This window comes from Abramis brama (assembly GCF_963993115.1).
Source record: "Abramis brama genome assembly, chromosome: 22".
NCBI lineage: Eukaryota > Metazoa > Chordata > Actinopteri > Cypriniformes > Leuciscidae > Abramis > Abramis brama.
Genome location: NC_139984.1, coordinates 15,688,159 through 15,706,954, shown reverse-complemented (window position 1 = coordinate 15,706,954; position 18,796 = coordinate 15,688,159). Strand labels below are relative to the sequence as shown.

At 35.6% G+C, this 18,796-nt stretch overlaps 1 protein-coding gene across 3 annotated transcripts; it reads right to left on the bottom strand.

Moving 5' to 3' along the window:
- Nucleotides 1–3,246: 3,246 nt before the first annotated feature.
- nfascb (neurofascin homolog (chicken) b) lies at nt 3,247–18,513 on the bottom strand. Of its 3 annotated transcripts, none has more exons than XM_084098014.1 (28): nt 18,338–18,513; nt 16,228–16,291; nt 15,377–15,486; nt 15,134–15,239; nt 14,713–14,903; nt 14,511–14,633; nt 13,401–13,571; nt 13,024–13,135; nt 12,723–12,907; nt 11,591–11,722; nt 11,367–11,510; nt 11,170–11,281; nt 10,801–10,964; nt 10,433–10,580; nt 10,217–10,341; nt 10,040–10,141; nt 9,741–9,953; nt 8,029–8,105; nt 7,691–7,916; nt 7,480–7,595; nt 7,194–7,404; nt 6,985–7,107; nt 5,663–5,836; nt 5,440–5,571; nt 5,283–5,349; nt 4,933–4,944; nt 4,229–4,264; nt 3,247–4,134 (listed from the first exon to the last, which is right to left on the bottom strand). In XM_084098014.1, exons 3-28 carry the CDS (start codon nt 15,480–15,482, stop codon nt 3,903–3,905), a joined length of 3,540 nt encoding a protein of 1,179 aa, XP_083954140.1. In that variant the 5' UTR covers nt 15,483–15,486; nt 16,228–16,291; nt 18,338–18,513; the 3' UTR covers nt 3,247–3,902. The 3 variants fall into 3 exon arrangements, with proteins under 3 accessions (XP_083954140.1, XP_083954139.1, XP_083954141.1); XM_084098013.1 differs by lacking the exon at nt 18,338–18,513 and adding an exon at nt 16,382–16,520; XM_084098015.1 differs by lacking the exons at nt 14,511–14,633; nt 14,713–14,903; nt 15,134–15,239; ... (1 more) ...; nt 16,228–16,291; nt 18,338–18,513 and adding an exon at nt 13,268–13,312 and having other exon boundaries at nt 13,401–13,419.
- Nucleotides 18,514–18,796: the final 283 nt, after the last annotated feature.

Sequence of the window (18,796 nt, the reverse complement as noted above, 5' to 3'; positions counted from 1 at the left end):
GATCATTTCTACAATACCAGTCTTTAGGTTTTGTGCATTTTGATTGTAGGAGTGTTTGTTTCATTACTCATTAGAACAATCCTTTCCAAGATACAAGCCCCTTCAGAATATGTTCAGTCTTCTGTCACTGAGTCCATCCAAAATGACATCCACTGCAAAGCGAGTCAAAAAATACTGTAAAATATCTTTATATTTACATTCATGCATTTAGCACTTCTATCCAAAGCGATTTACAACAGAGCAACATAAGCAATTGAAACGCAAAGAAAGAGGAAGATGTTTTCCTTCACTACACACAACTTTCAGACAGCAATGTAATGCACCATTAATTCCAATTGCAAATCTTTGTTAATAACTTTCAAACTATTCAGTGCATGTCCTGTTTGATGACCTGTTCTTCAGGCTTCAAGGATCTGTAAAGTTTGTCATCATTCCATTTGTATGTCACAAGATTACTTGCATGGCCAATTAAGAATAAAAGTTCACCAATTTAAACCCAGCCTACACATTTGTAGAGATTCAAAAACATTGTTTTTAAATTATATTTGTATTCTATTCTAATACCCTGATTAGTGTAACACAGTGAAAACTGAACTTGCAGGAAGAAGAGACTATTATGATATAGGCTACAATATTTGTTTGCGCATTCATTTAATATAATGTATAGTAAAAGATACAACATTATAATGTGTAAATCATTAAATGTCACTTTGCATAAAAGCATCTGCTAAATGTACATTTAAATATATACTTTCTAAATGTTTTAAATGTAAATAAAATATGTCAGTGTTATTGTTTTGTCTTAAGATTCACATCAGTCTTTTTTTTTTTTTTTTTAAGCCATTTTTATAAAAGCTACTTAAATGTCCTAACTGAACTAAGGCCTAATCCTGGCTTAATCTAAACTCTGTCTGTGAAACCAGGCCCAAATTATATTTTAAATTATATTATAAATATCTTGAGATTAGATTAATTTATGTGAAATGTATTTATTTATTTATAATAAATAATGAATCAACATGTGCTGTGATAACAGCAGTTAAAGACTAACATTTTACTGTCTCTGACATTTACTTCAGCATTGTGGTTCTCATATCAGAGGTTAGGCTATGTTAGGCTACCCTGCTCAACAGTACAACAATATGGATGGGAAGTAACCTTGTATGCCAAACTTTTACCTTACCATCATTTATATGTTTTATCAGCTACTTATGAAAACTTATTTTAAAGACCTACAAGTTGTGTGCAAACAAGACTAATGATTTTAATTTCCTGTTTTGCCCCAAACATGATCAGGATCATGCTATTTCAGAGTTAAGGACCCAAATATTGAAACGCTCAACCTCCTTTAGTGGACTTAGATATCCTAGGTAACACCAAAAATCCAGAGTTTTGTGATATTAAAAAGCGTGATGAATTATAGGGTGATAGAAGATCAGTTAAATACACAGGAGCTAAACCATTTAGGGCCTTATAAGTCAGTAATACTTTGTAATTGATAGCCTACAGAATTGGTAACACATTCTGTCAACTTGGATAAATTAGAGATTTCATCTGGTCATGATGAAATATGTAACAGAGTATCATCAGCATAACAGTGGAAACTAATGTTTTCTTATAATATTACCAAAGGGAAGCATGTATATTGAAAATAGTAGAGGGCCTAAAACAGACCCTTGGAGCACTCCATAATTTACTTACTTTAACTTGGGATAATTTCCTGTTTAAAAAAACAAAATTGTAACAGTCTGATAGGTACGATCTAAACCACCTTAATGCCTGTGCCTGAATTGCCTGTAATTTTGTAATCGATCTAAGAGTACGTCATGATCTAGTGTCAAGCACAGCACTAAGATCAAATAAAACTAGTTTTGAGATGCAACCTTGGTCAGAAGTTAGAAGTGAGTCATTTTTATGAGCGCAGTTTCCAATGGGGCCTGAATCCTGACTGAAATTTTTCATAGATATCAGCACACTGTAATAAAGAAATCTGTAAAAAATGGAAAAAGTACTGATCATTTTCTGGCAGTATCTCATCTGTTATTTTTCCGGGCATTTTCTTTAACCCTTAAAACACAACACAATTCAGTGTGTACAAATGCATTGGAATGCAATGCAATATACAGGTGAGAAATCAATGAAGAAAATTCTTTCATATATTAGCACAGGACATCGGGCCCTTTTTTACATGTACAATAAATCATGCAAATACTGTATATCATGTATTTTTTATTACATCTACTTTAAGGGAAGTCATCATCATCATGATTTTTCTCGGAATGTCTATGTTTATCTTTATGAGCCAATAAACTGACAGGATTATCACATTTGCATCAGAGTTGAAACCTCCAAATGACAATGTTATATCATATGTTTAACTTGTTTCCTTTAATTTGAATATATTATGCAGGCTACTTATCCAAGAAATTATGTATTACCCATTATTTATCCTGTGTGCCTCTGACACAGTTAGAATTGATCTCCAGAGGTCAAAAGAAGTACAAAAGAAGGATTGTGTAATAGATTTTAAAGTGTTTCTCTATTTTTGAGGGAAAAGGGGAACAAAACGAATCAAAGGTTATTTAAAACCGTTATAAAACAAATGATAAATAGTCATGACACAGTATGTTGTAATATTTCACACATTGTGAACTTCCCTCTGTTACTGCTGTGTTCTGATCAGTTTTTAAAAGGGAAATAACACAATGTTCTTTGTTTACCACATAAAATGTGACTGAATGAGATTAAATACTTGTACTTGTTAAATTCTCGAGATTATCTGCGCTGTTATTTTTAGACAACGTTATAATAATGAAACACAATACAGAACTGTGGATTCTCAATGTTTAAATACAGGTTTGTGTGCGTGTCAATCAATGTTTGTGTTAGAGCGGAGCTCGTGCTCAGTTCAATCTGTCCTCTAGTGGAGAATATCGGCATAACAGCCTCCCAATGGGCGCGTAAAAGAGATAACCAAAATATCAAAATTCATTCATTGTTTACTCACTTTGATGTAGTTTCCAACTCATATGTGGGATATATGTGAGCTTTTGAGGGCAAGATTATAGATTTTGGTTTGTCATCTATCATATGACTTGATCAGAAGTAGGTAGACTACTTTTAATGGTAAGTTTATTGTGTACCGCCCAGCCCCCTCCACCCTCCCTCCCTTTTGAGCTTGATAGTCCTGTAAACTTCTGTTGTGAAATTATGCTGTTGTAATTATGACAAACTCATTAATTCACATCATGCATTTTAATAACTTAAGCACTACAACACTTATGATAGTACTCTTACCAGACTCCAACAAATATACAATAAACATCACGTAGGGGCCTACATCATACTCCAATAAGCAGCTGAGGGTTAGATTGTATTTTGTGTGAGAACAAATGGTTTGCAGTCCATTAATGTGACCTACAGTACAGCAAACAGATAAATACAGAGGAAAAAGGTGCTATGGAAAATAAAACATAAGAAGAATTAGTGACAACTATCAGTGATATCAAACTGGTTAAATAACAAAGCATTGTGGAAGTTCTTGATGCTCAACATCTCTTCAGCAGATGTCTATGCTAAGTAAATAGGTGTGAATTGATCCTGAATGTTATTTTATAAACTGAACATGAGTTTGTTTAACGAAGCAAGCTTCCATCAGCCATTTCTTTTCTGTCTTCTTATCAACATGATAAACACATCAAGACATCTTTGCTTGGCTTCCTCTCACATGATTTGTGGATTTGAAAAACAAACCTGATTGGCACTTTTTCTGTAAATCCCCAGAAACACGGTTTTACTTTTAAAACACATCTATATACATCATTATTTCCAGCCTGTTTAACAGATTAAATGAGTCTTTAGTCCGTCTGTGTAAAAGATGGTTTAATCAGACACCATGGGCTCTAAGCAAAAGAGTAGATGGCCACAGGAGACGTTGGCTCAGAGCTGTCATGGTACGGGCTCCTGTCGATGTTCCTCTTACTGACACCAGTGTACTCTCCGATGAAGGAGCCGTCCTCATTAAACTCGATCTCTTCCCCCTCACCATACTCCATGAGGCTGTCGTCACTGTTCGTTCTCCTGTCAATGTGCTCGATCACACCTTGACTGCGTCCCTGTCGACTTTCCTCCTCACTAAACGGGAAGAGATTCATTTGAGAGTTTTAAAAGTAAGGAGATGTCCATTGTTCCAAACAATGTTTGAAACAAAGGTTGAAGAGATGCTTACCGTCTGCTATAGGGCATGGTGGACACTCGTGTTATCCTGCAGTAGATATAGAAGTTAAAAAGTCACAATTCATATAATGGAAACAAAGACATGACATATAAAACACAAATACTATTGTTAAACACTACTGTTCAAAAGTTTGGGATCAGGTAAGATTTGTTCATGTTTTCGAAAGAAGTCTCTTATGCTCACTAAGGCTGCATTTATTTGATCAAAAATATATTAAAAACTAAAAACAGTAATATTGTAATATATATATATATATATATATATATATATATATATATATATATATATATATATATATTACAAATAAGATAAGCTATTTGAATATATTTTAAAATGTAATTTATTCCTGTGATGGCAAAGCTGAATTTTCAACAGTCTTTGGTGCCACATGATCCTTCAGAAATCATTCTAATATTCAGATTTGTTTTAAGGATTCTTTGATAAATAGAAATTTCAAAAGAACAGAATTTATTTTCAAAACATAAATCTAACTTTATAAATGTTTTTACTGATACTTTTGATCAATTTAAAGCATCCTTGCTGAATAAAAGTATCAATTTACCACATTTTGAATGGTAGTGTGAAAACAGTTTATAAAAAATAGCTTAATAGTTAGACTAGAATGTGTAGTTTCATTGTAAAACAAATATGACAATTTTAAAAAGGTCAGCACTTCTGTATGACATGTATCATACCTCTCAAGAGACCTTCAGCGGTCCAACCGCAAAAGACATAAAAAAAATAAAGGAGGAATGAAGAAAGTGAGAAAAGTTTGATGGATGAAGTGATGAATTATAAACTGAGGAACAATTATTGTGGTATACAGTACATATTCCAAATCAACCTTTGCTAATATGATTATGTTATGATGTAATTTATTGGATTTAATAATTTTTCACCCTTTAGTGTATCTAACATGCTGTTTTCATGTCAGTGCATTACTGAAAATAAGTAGTAAATAAACTTAAGATAACTTTTAACACTTTTATAAATCAAATAGAAAGTCCTGGGATTTTACATAGAGCTTCTCATCAAACACAGTCACCTGTAATCAAACGTTCCATTCTCTCGATCATCCATTGGCTCCAGCGCAAAGTCCTTCATGTCCCGCACTTACAAACAAACAAAAGAATATGTTTTTCCACATATATAATGCTTTATAATAAATATATGTAACTTGTCTCATGTAATTTCTATTGTACCTGGGTACTTTCCTCCTCGGCTTCTCTTGATGAAGAAGACTATGAGCATGATGAGAACGAGAAGAGCAACTGCACACATTAAGCCAATGAACCAACCCTGCGTCACAATGTCCACTTGCTCCCGGGTATATTCTGTTCATGCACACACGCAATCATGCAGACATGTTAGGAATCTTTGTATGTTTACAGAACAATGATCTTATTTATGTAGATGCAAAATTACCCTCAGTAGTAAATTTGGGTGATTCCTCTGTGAACGCCTCCCCGGCTCCAACTTCAGTTTGTGCTGCCAGTGAGAACTTGTATCGAGTGTATCGGTCCAAACGGTGCAGAGAGAAGTAGGTGATGTTAGGAGGAATGTATTCCACTTGGATTCTGTCCCCCAGAGTGATGTTCACTACAGAAAAAATATTACATTATAGGGCTAAATAAATGATTTGTGTCTTTTTGTTACTTTATAGTGATAAACAAACATTAAAACATTAATAAAATAAATAAATAAAATGTTGCAGAAAAAATGTTTTTATTTTAAGGAATGGTAAATTTTTTTGGGAAAGACATTAGGGAACATGGAGGGTTTGAGTGCAAAATGTGGGACATACAGTTGTGATCAGTATTAATGGCACCCCTGGTAAATATGATCAAAAACAGCTGTAAAAAATAAATCTGCATTGTTTATCCTTTTGATCTTTCATTAAAAAAAATTTAACCTTTCATTGAAGTAAAAGAATTGAAAGTTGGGGGGAAATCCCATTATGAAACAAATGTTTTTCTCCAAAATTATTAGAATTTTGAGTAAAATATCTCTGAAGTATATTCCCATTAATATTGATCTTTTTTGAAGCACACCAGGGTGACTAGGAACATGAAATTGTCTAGCTATGACTTCTTGTTTCACAGGAGTTTAAATATGATGAATACACAAAGGCCAAATTTCTTTAATCATCCATCACAATGAGTAAAACCAAATAATATAGTTCTGATGTGCATCAAAAGAATGTTGAGCATCACAAAATAGAAAGTGGCTATAAGAAAATAGCTAAAGAATTGAAAATCCCCATTTTGACCATCAGGGCAATAATTAAGAAGTTCCAATCACTCCAATAACTTTCAATAACTCCAGCATATTCAGTTGTCAGACACGACTGGAACTTCAAAAGGGACCGGATTCTATGGTCAGATGAAACAAAAAAAGGGCTTTTTGGCAGCAGAGCCACCAGATGTGTTTGGTGCAAACAGGGAATTCTTTTTTTCATGTTAAAAAATATTAAGCAGCTCAACTTCAACTTCAACATCGATAATAATAAGAAATGTTTCTTGAGCAGCAAATCAGCATGTTTGAATGATTTCTGAGGGATCATTTGACACTGAACACTGGAGTAACCATCACAGGAATGCAGCCTTGGTGAGCATAAGATGCTTCCTTTAAAAACATTTTTAAAAATTGCACCCAGCCCAAACTTGGGTGTCATGAAAAAATAAGATTTGTGCCTCTAATGCTTTAAAAAATGTCATGGGACACCAACGTGATGTAAGTGCACTTACACGTCTGATATTTGAGAATGTACCCAGTCAGAATGCCATTGGGTTCTGCAGGTTCCTCCCAGTCCAGGTAAATGGTGTCATAGTGCCGGTGCATGATCCTGAACGACCTGGGAATGGTGGGCACTAGAGTGGAAGCGAGACGCATGTATAAAGTCATGCCTGTATGTGTTTGATTTGCCATAATGCTAACTGTGTGAAGAGTTTCATACCTCCTTCAGGTGTCTGAAACTCAATGGTGTGGCTGGGCGGACCTTCAAAGCGGTTATTGGCCACTACAATATAGATCCTGTAGTTACTATACGGGACAAGACCAGATAGGGTCCCAGACAGACGCGGTCCATTAGCTTTAAAACTCTTGGTCTTAATCCTCCTGCTCACAGTGTGCCAGGGCAGTCGACTGCTCTCTCTCCAGTAATAAACCTGAGAAACCAAACACAGCTCCATCAGCGGCCCATTTCATTTACTATATGGACCTGTGCAATGAAGAAGCCATACTTTGTACTCCTTTATTTCACCCATGATGTCGGCTCGTGCCACTGGTTCCCAATGGACTGTCAGCGTCGTGCTTTCAATGTCTGACACCCTCAGATCAGATGGAGCGGCAACAGGACCTGTTAGAGAAACCCAATATGAGTAAAACACTGACCAAAATCTCTTTTTTATGCATGTTAAACCAAACCTTTACTTGTGGTACATGTGAACTTACGGTCCTCCCCAGAGTAACCAATCACAACAGGGGATTCTGGGCCATAGCCGAAGAAGTTGATGGCCTGAACTTTAATTTCATAGGGCGTGAAGGTGTCAGTGTCATAGATGATGCAGCTACACCACCAGTATGTTGTGTAGTTCTTCCACTCCTCCCTCGAATCCCTCCGTCTCCACCAAACCATGTAGCCCAGTTTCGGCCCATTCCATTCTCTGTACTCCAGTGGCTTCAGACACAACAAAAACATCACAGTTAATATAAATCACGTGCATGTGATTACATCACAGTTAACAACTTTGATTAAAACGATCGACATCCATCAATCATCAGTGCATCACCTCCCAGCTGATTTCCATGTTATTTCTGAACACTCCACTTCCCAGTCCTTGGATGTTTCTTGGGATGGCATCAGGCACTAAAGACACAAAACTAGTGCTGTCAAATCGATTAATCGCGATTAATCATATTTAATCGCATCTAACATAAAAGTTTGTGTTTACATAATATATGTGTATAAATGTGATATAATATAATATATAATTATAATATATATATACACAGACATTAATCGCGATTAATCGATTTGACAGCACAACACAAAACATTACTATAATATAATAATATACGTTCAGCACAATTGTTTTCAACATTGATAATAATAAGAAATGTTTCTTGAGCAGCAAATCATTAGACTATTAGACACTGAAGACTAGAGTAATGATGCTGAAAATTCAGCTTTGCATCACAGGAATAAAATATAGCTGCAAGCAGCGATGACGGGCCCAATCCCCGGCACCACCGCCAACCCGGTGGCTTTAGGGCAACTGTGCATGATGGGCAATATGCAATCAAACCAGGTAAATATCAGGACTATGTCAAAGTTGTTTGAATATGCCACATTTACTGTAGACCACTATGACTACAAACCATAATACCCACATCCATGAGATAATTTAAATTCAGATGAATTTCATGTCATAGGATGTTATAGACCACTTTCAAATGAGTGCGAAGTTATCTTTTGCAGCTCAAAAATTATTTTCTCAAAAAGGCGATAAGTACAGTATTTATCTCAAGGTCTTTTTATATTTTTATTAATCTAATAATTAAAATAATTATACAAAACTATGTTGTCAGTGCCCTACAAACTGGTTCTATGCCTTTATTTTGTTAATCAAACTTATTAAAAAATTTGATTATCCTTTAATGCAGGCCAAAGAACACAGCAATGAAAGGGTTAAACTCTAAACCATCAAAAGTGTAACTGACACCTGCACATGCACACACACGCATACACACATACGCAAACACACACACACAGAGAGAGAGAAAGTGAGATGAGATAAAATGCTCAGACTGTTTACCAGGTAGTTGAGCCAGAAGATTCAACAACATTTTAAACAAGAAATAAAATAAAATCTAATTTGTGACAGAAAGTTGTTTTTGATCATGTCTAAATACATATCCAAATGCAATACCTGATAAAAGGATTATGTCTGAACAATTTTGTTATCAGTCTGAACATTATGATTTCTGCAATAAGAGTTTTCTCAACCCTGTTTTAAAATAGGCCTATGCTGCCTATGCTGTTATACTGTGTATGACTTGATTTTTTTTTAATTCAACCAGATAGCACTAATCTGCCTATTTTTAACTTATACATACTTCTTGAATTGAAAAATATTTGTATTATTTTATAAAGAAATAAATGGTTTATAATTAATTGTTTAAAAGATGAAGATGAGAATCTTCCTGTTTCCCTTTTTTGACATTACTTTAATCCCTTGCCATGGCAACACTGTTCGAGATATCCAATATCCGTTCACAATTTAGCATCTTCAGTGTCTTGGCGTCATGTTGAAAAAGTTTGGTGTGAATCAAATAAAATGCATAATATGTTTTACTGTTAAACAATAATATAATATAATATAATATAATATAATATAATATAATTAATATAATATAATATAATATAATATAATATAATATAATATAATATAATATAATATAATATAATATAATATAATATAATGGAAAAAGGAGGACCTACCAGCTCCTCCAGTCTGGTAGTATGCAGATGGCCAGCTGGGTTTACTGGGTCCTATGCCATTTACAGCAATGACCCGGAATCGGTACTCTACAAATGGAGTTAACTGTAAAACGACAGAGTTCAAGTTGCCTGGGTAACTAGTCAGGTTCTTCCAGCCGCTCGGCAGCAGCCAATAGTCTGCAAGGAGATCTTCAGTATATTGAACCTGGTACTCTGAAAGAAAATTCATTCAAAATCATGTCATTGTAAGGCTAGATTGTTCTGAATTTTTGCTTGCATCTATGTTTGTGTGGATGTACCTTTAATAGGATTGTGGTTGCTCAGTCCTGGAATCCAGGTGAGTCTAACGCTCCTCTCTGATGGGTCTGATATCTCTAAATCAGTGGGCGGGTCTGGCCGGTCTAAAAGCAAAAGTATACATGAATAATATGCTCATGTTTAAACTGGTCGCATAGAGAGAGTATATGTACTGGTACCTGTCACAGTGAGTTTGGCCGAGGCAGTGACCTCCTCCAGTTCACTTTTAACCCTGCAGGTGTAGATGCCTTCATCTCTTCTGTACACATCAGCAATGCTCAGAGAATCCTCATCCTTTGTCATCCTACAGAACACAAAGCAGTCAGATACATTAAACCAATAGAATAATTAATAACACTTCCTACATGATTGTGGTCAGATTCAATTGTGTTTACCTTCTTGCTAAGATCAAGAACTTCTTGTCCTTAAGCCAAGTAACGGTAACGTCTAGAGTCGGGTCTAATTGAATCTTACAATCAAAGCGAGCCAGACTCCCTCTTGTGACCATAGTATTGCGTGGGGCACGAACAATTTTAATGGGCTCTATAAAATTAAAATAAATGTAATCTTTTAACAAGCAGATCATCTTGATATATATATACACATGACATCAAATACATACAAGTAAAAAGCAGAATCAAACATCTATAAATCATCTGCTTATTGGATTAACACATACATTTAATGGACATTTAATCAGTGCATTTAAAATATAAGTATTTTTATCAGAAATTTCAATGCAGCACCTGTTCCAGAGACTGACCTTTGACCTCTAGTTGGACCTCCTTCTCATCTCGTCCAATGACATTGCTTGCAACACACACATATGTTCCCTGATCTTGTAGCTTTGTGTCACTGATTTCCAATGTACCATTTGGAAGAATCCTGTGACGATTTCCCTCTAAGGTGCCTAGTCCTCCTTTTGACCTACAGTATATACACATTAATTGGATACTTTTTATGTGCACTTATTTTGAAATAATTTATGCAGTTACTCCTCATTTTGTTCATTCACACCATCACAATAGATATGTGTTTTGTTTTTATCCTTGTATTTGTGATAATTCAAAGGTAAAAACAGACAAGTTTTAGGAAATAATGAAGATAAATGATAGTGAGACAATATATTTACCACCGCAGGTCAGGTTTAGGAGAGCCGAAATACGGGCAGTCTAAATGAGTATTATTGCCTTCTGTTGTTTTAACCAGTTCATCTCTGTGACCAAGCAGACGAGGCTTCATATCTGCAGACAACAGTGCACAGTTGCAAGCTAAAAGCTAATGGTGCATAGAAATTAAGTGTTTTTCAATCCAACCTCTAGCTCTTACCCATTACGGCCAAGAAAGCGTTTGCCATGATATAGCCATACTGGTTTGAAGCATTGCACTGGAACACAGCAGCGCTGTCTGGAACCACGGCGTTGAAAAACAAAGTGTCTTCTGAAACCTGCCTGCCTGGACTCTTAGGAGCATCTGAAGACAAGACAGAAAGAGTGAGCATTAAAATGCTTTGCAGTGCACCTGTTTGCTTAATGAAGCTGCTGTTTTCTCACCACTGATGGGCTCTCCATTGACCAGCCACTGTATCTGGGGTCGAGGAATACCATCAGCTCTACACACTATACTACCGCTGTCATCACGAGACAGAACCAGACTCTCAGGCTTCTCCACCCAGAACGGAACCGCTGCAAAAGAGTTGAGAATGTGCATCTCGATTTTCTCATTCTTAAAGGAATACTGAAAATAAAATGTAGTCATTATTTTTTCATCTTATTGTTTCAAACCTGTATGCTTTTTTTTTTTTTTTTTGTGGAACATGAAATGTTTGTTATGGTATAGATTTGTGTGATAAATACACTAGTTGTTATTGACTGAAAATATTCCATTCTGCTGAAATTCTCAAATTATACTCCCGTTTGGGGTTTTTTTCCCAAAGTTTTATTCTAAAGAAATGAATACCTTTATTTAGTAAGGATTCACCAAACTGATCAAAAGTGATAATAATATTTTTTTTTTTTAAATGTATGTTACAGTTGTTGCTGATTTCTATTTCAAATAAATGCTGTTCTTTTGAACTTTCTATTCTTCGATGAATCCTGATAAAAATGTATCATGGTTTCCTCAAAAATATTAAGCAGCACAACCGTTTTCAACATTGATAACGATGTTTCTTAAGCATCAAACAAGCCTTTCTGAAGGATTCTGAACAGTTATTTTTAATTTTATTTTAAATAATTTCTGAAGGATTCTGAGTGGTACTGTGAATATAGCATGAGGTGAAACATAATTTATGTTTGATGATGTTTTAAATGTCCAATAAGATGTGAAGCATGGAAAAGGTGTCATATTTGATGGGGTCAGCAGTGATTTTACTAAGTAAATGTTCAGTGAATAATGACTTAAATTTTGGTCTGTACCTCACACATCAATAACAAATCTCTTCATAAAAATGTAACATATATAGCACAAGTTGTTTGGACTATTATTGTGGTGTTTTAATAATGTATTTTTGTTCAATGACAGATGTGGTCACTATGAACTGTCAATGCGTGAACATTCTTCAGCGGCAGCATATGGATTTGAAACATCATAAAACAGATTAGATAATGACAGAATTTACATTTTTGGGTGAAGCCACATAGTGACAGACATGAACAATAGAAATCAAGTAATGAAGTATTCTACATTTGACCCAGACAGTGATGACGTGGTCCAGGCTGCCCATCCTGTTTGAAGCGGTGCAGATGTATTCTCCTCCATCATCCATGGCGATCTTCTTTATTCGAAGCGTCTTATTGAAATTCTCCAACTTCTTTCCTGTCATAGACATCTCCTCCCAATCTTTAGTCCATTTTATGGAGGGAGTCGGACTACAACATTAAGAGAGAATCAGAAATGCACAGATTTCAAAAGGAAATCCAAAAATCAACTGCATTCAACTGCTCTCAGAAAACAGAGATATCATCAAAATACTTTAAAAACTCACACTCCAGCAGCAAAACACTCCAAAATAAGTTCTTCCCCTAGCATCGCAATTCTTGTGCTGGCAGTTCCTTTGGGCTTCAGAAACTTGGGTGGCGTGTGGGCTGCCATGCGAGCTACACAAACATTTGACAGAAATCTTCACACTTTACAAATCTGGTCAGAGCATTGTTGACTAGTTAGTGGATCAGTAAAGTCCTGTTGCATGTTTACACTAAAGAGAAACATAAGAAAGAGTCCTAACTCACCATGTGTTAGACTGTTAGATGGTTTTAATCATGGTTCTTCCTCAACTGAACACACAGAAAAAGGCACAGGTAGAAATATTAAAACAAATTTGCTCAATTCTGAAGCAGAATAAAAATAGTTCTTCACACAGACCTGTGAGCACCTGCAGGATGAGGGGCGGTTTCTGCTGGATGGTGTTCGTGAAGGGGAAGCGGGCGACACAGACATAGTTCGTAAGAGCGTCTTCTGCTACGATACTGGAGAAGTACAGATCTCCATTCTCTGCCTTTGATACTCGACGATCCTGTCGGATTGGTGTCATAGCTATGGAATAAAGATGAACTTGGATACCAAATACTGGTTGTATTTAAAGGCTTATTTAAGGCTAGACAAACATTAATAATATAACTACAATGAAGACTGGTGATACAAACACACTACCGTTCAAAATATTGGGGGCGTTCTTGTGCTGACAAAGGCTGCATTTATTTGATCAAAAATACAGTAATAACATTTTTTTATTTAAAAAAAAAATCATTACAATTTAAAATAACTTTTTCTATTTGAATCTATTTTAAAATGTCATTTATTCCTGTGATGAAAGCTGAATTTTCAGCATCATTACTCCAGTCTCCAGTGTCAAATGATCCTTCAGAAATCATTCTAATATGCTGGATTTGATGCTCAAGAAATGTTTCTTATTATTTTCAGTCACTTAATATTTTTGTGGAATTTATGATAATTTCTTTCAGGAATCTTTGATGAATAGAAAGTTTAAAAGAACAGTATTTATTTGAGACAGGAATCTTTTGCAACATTATAAATGTCTTTACTGTAACTTTTGATCAATTTAATGGGTCCTTACTGAAAAAAGTATTAATTTCTTAAGCCTAATCTTACTGACCCAAAACCTTTGAAATGCAACTTTTGAAATGCACATCCTAGTATTATTTTGATGCTACTGAAGTAACTCTAGATCATTTACCCCTAGTTTCACAGACAAGGCTTAAGCCTGTCCCAGACTAAAATGCATGTTTGAGCCGTTTTAACTGAAAGTAACTTGGACTGACAGATCTTAAACTGCATCAGTGCCATTGTTTTGTCTCAAGATGCACACCAGTAATTTTATTTTCTAAGGCATGTTTATAAAAGCTACTTAAATACACTAATTAATCTAAGGCCTAATTCTGGCTTAATCTAAGCCCTGTCTGTGAAACCGGGCCTATATCTTTCAAATCAAAAACATCTGAGGCAGATACTTACTGCTGTTCAGCCAGTAGGTGTCAGGATTTGGAGGGCCTACTGGGGGATTGCAGGGAAGGATGAGAGGAAGTCCAACCACCACTGATACTGGCTCCAGATACTCCTTCAACCACGTACGGGCCTCTAAACAAAGCATTCACGTTTAAAAATCTATAGACTAATTGTTTTATATAAAAAAATTGCATGGTATTTAAAGGCTTACTGGAGACACGCAGATGGATGTGACTGGACAGAGCAGAGCCAAACTCATTAGTCGCTGTGCACTGATAGACTCCCTCATAGTCATTAGGGCGACCCCAGAAGAAAATCTCTAATGTGCCAGAACGCCTCCTCATGCTGACCTGAGGATCCCGTGCCACATTCAGGTAAACCCCATCACGTGTCCATGTGAAGCTATGTACAGTACATGTTATCTGTCAATCACACATCCTCTAACACAGCTGTCCAAAATCATTTGAATTTGCATTAAAACTGCATACATTTTACATTGGAATCTTTCAGTCAATATTTTAGCACCTTTTACACAAACAAACAAATGCTAATCATTATAAGGTAAGTAATCAAGTCAGTCTAATGAATGACATGTATTATGAAGTGTGGACACGTTGAAGTATGGTACTTACACTGGAGGTGGGTTCCCGGTTGCCTCACACTCCACTATAATGGGGTCAACTGGATCTACTATGTGGTCTTGAACACTCTCTTTAATGATCATTGGAGGTTGTCTGACTGTGGAGATATACATATAAAAAATATTATGTTTTAACAAATTAAAAGGACAATGTAGTAGTAAATAATGCCTTGTATCCTTTGGTCACAAGGTCCAAAGTAAAAAAAAAAATTGAGGTAAAATTGCAGTTCCTCACCCTCGGGAGGAATTTCCATTGCTAAAATCCATGTTTGCTGTAGGATGGTAAATATGGCAGGAATCCTCCAACACTTCAGAGCTCTCATCTCTGCTGTGTTCAGCATCCGCCTTGTGATAATACAACAGGGAAAAACAAGAGCACCAAAATACTCAAATATTGCCCAACATATATCCATATGACAAGCATATGCTTGTCTTGAAACATATTGTTTGAAGTAATTTCATAACTACTGCTTTTGTATAATTTTGTATGTGTTGTGCAGGGGTTAATGCTAAACCATGAAAGCACTAGTCGCTGAATGCTGTAGCATTTATATTGAAATGAAGCAGGCAAACCAAACCATTTCATATGCAAATGACCACTGGTATTATTTTAAGTCTCCGCCCCCTTCCGCTTTCCGCAACTGTGATTCGTTGGCATTCACGCACCTGCATATCCTGTGCGTAATTCTACTGCGTCAAAGTTCGTGTTACATCAAGAGGACAACAAACACATTTATTGTCATATTTTTTATCGTATAACGCAGTGATTGTTTTCATTAGGCTATATCGAATTTTATGTTAGTATAGTAGGCTATTATATTATATTTTATATAGGCTATTATAGCTATTTAAATAGCTCAGACAAAAAGACCTAAAACAAGAAAATGTTCTACTCCTTTGCGTGAATAGTACGATATCTATGCAAAAAATACATAGGGTCTGCTTGTAAAATAGAATTGTTTACTGACTGCATTCTACTTTAGGCTTTAAGTTGTAAAGCTACATATTTTGTAATCCAAGCTACAGTTAATTTGTAAAGGTCACCGTAATCTTTATCTAGCAACATAATTATGCAAAGTAACCTACTGAAGTGGAGTATCCAGAATTCACAAAATCTTCTTTTTCTGTTTCAGCAGGTCATTTCACAATCCTAAAATAAAAACAAAGTTTAACAATTACATGCTATTACACAAATGTACACATTTGTCAAGTAGTAGTAGGTACATCTGGAGATTGTTACCTTTTATATCATGTTTCCGCACTATGGTAATGTTAATCTGTCATCATTGCCCATATTCCAAACATGTAATTCCAATCTTAAATGTTTTGTTGTTGTTGCATTCAAAAAGGTCCAAAACAATGTCAAACCAAGTAGATGTTTTCTGAAATGTATACCTCCCCAACTAACATCCCTCTTCATTGTCTTCATCCATTTGCCCACTCTACCCATGAACCATGAATGACGTCCAACCCCCCCCCTCTCCCTCCCTCCCTCCCTCCCTCCCTCCCTCTCTCCCTCCCTCCCTCTCTCCCTCCCTCTCTCTCCCTCTCTCCCTCTCTCTCTCTCTCCCTCTCTCTCTCTCTCTCTCTTTCTCTCTCAGTATAGTTGCAAACATATGTGCTCGTTACAGTGGCAAAGGCTTTATTGTAGTAATAGTTATATATACATATAAAATATACAAGTCTTTATTTTATTAACTGTTCTTATAATTGTTATCTTGTCATATTTACATTAGCAAAAGCCCATAGTCCATAAATAGCCAAACTCAGCTGAAAGATATTTTGCATTCTTTTTGATTATGACATCAATGTGTGGGCCTCATTGTTTGGTCATGAAAAACTAAGCTAACTCAATGAATGAAATGTTTGTTTCTGAGTGAAAATTAAAATGCGGTCACGCGACTCGTGACTGCACCTAAAAGAGATTTAAATCTGCTTGTGAAAAACTGCTTTTTTGATTCTCTTTTATGTTTTTACTTTAACTGTGTAAAGCTTTGTTAACGTGAGTTGCATGGTCAAATACAGAAACAGAATGTGAATGAACTCGCAAAATCCCAGAAGGCAAATCTGGACTCAGAAGAGATGATGTAGGTGGAAACAGCATCTCAGCCACTAAGATATACATTCCCATCCCACATCAGCTCAGGCATCCAGGGACGCCTGATACGCCAGTACGGTCTTACTGTACACTCCACAGATGAGCTAATACGATATTGAGGGTCACGAAAGAACAAAAAAGTTCTTGAGTCAGCTCAGTAAGTGAACAGAGACTCAAGTATGATCTAATTGTGGTCATGTTCCCCAGTGCTTCAGTATCCTGAGCGGTGCAAATGACATCAGCAGCGCTGCAGTGCCAAGCACCAAACTGTACAGCACACAACCTGAGCCTGAATGAACCGCTTCCTCCATGGACGGGACAATGAAACCTCTGTCCCAATGGACGCAGTAAGCTGGCTCTATTCATACAGAATATCTCTGAGGGTTTTTATCAGTTCAGCCTTAAAGTGGCACTACAGCTTGTTTGGAAGAACAGATGCTGCTGGTTAACTTGCTTTGAGATACTGAATCTTAAACATAATTGTATAACTGCAAAAATAAAAACAGAATTTGTTTTCAAATGTAAAAGAATGCCAATTTTTAATGAATGAAAGAGCCAGTTGTTTTAGTACATGCTAATTGCTACCACAAAGCAAAAAAAAAAATAAAAAAAAAATAGGGTAATTATAGTTTGGCTTGTTTTTTACCATGCACAATTCTTGATGTTTATGTTCATAACTACCAACAGTCTCTTCAATAAGACTCATAATTCAGTTTATATCTGTCTGCGTTGTTGACACTGTCTAGGATGACAAGAGTAATTCAGATGAAGCAGCTGACTCACAACTGCCAGCTCAAGTGATGACATTATAATGAAACATACATTGTTTATCTGACAGTGACATTACAACCAGTCATATATTCATATAGTCATATATTTCAGTGGAATGCAATCCCAAATAGCAACGCCAGATTATATAGATACAAAAATTGTAAATATTATATAATATATATTATATAATATATAAAAACTTAATGTGTATTTTATTTTGGTTTGGTAAGAGAGTATGCTAATATCATACAAAACATATAATAAAAATATTATATTTTCAAAAAAGTTTAATGTCTATTTCTAAATAATAGAATTGTCTTTTCTTACCTGAATTGATATTTCAGTGTTCAGTACAAATGGAGGATCCTTTGCAGTCTATTTTTAATTTACAAAAGCATAATCATTGTGCTCTTTGTCCATGTTTCGTCTCCTAAGCCATGACAGTAAAAACCTTATTATGACAGAAAAGGAGTCCACTAGTTTGTTCAAAGCAGAGGCTGAAGTAAAATAACTTCTCTGAGGGAAGATTTTACACAACTGTCCAAAATAACAAACAGCGCTCTTGACTGATGTCCCAGTCACCACTGGTCACATGACTGATGACTATGTGGCTTCTTCAGGTCATTTAAGCATTAAAAACATCACTAAAATCAGGATGATTAGTGACTTTACCTTCTAAATGGCCACACTCAAATAAGCTGTCTCCATGTTTGATATAATGGCTGTTGTTTCTATTCCCTTTATAATGGGACTAGTGGAGAATATCCAAAGTGGTAAATCCATATT

Bases quoted from the DNA above. Each gene is read 5' to 3' on its own strand.
- nfascb (XM_084098014.1), bottom strand. From the start codon at position 15,482: ATGCTGAACACAGCAGAGATGAGAGCTCTGAAGTGTTGGAGGATTCCT. The intron at 13,572-14,510 runs GTAAGTATCTGC...TTTATTCCATAG, and splicing joins CACCTACTGGCTGAACAGCA to CTATGACACCAATCCGACAG. The intron at 10,581-10,800 runs GTCAGTCTCTGG...TTAATTTTATAG, and splicing joins GGTCCAACTAGAGGTCAAAG to AGCCCATTAAAATTGTTCGT.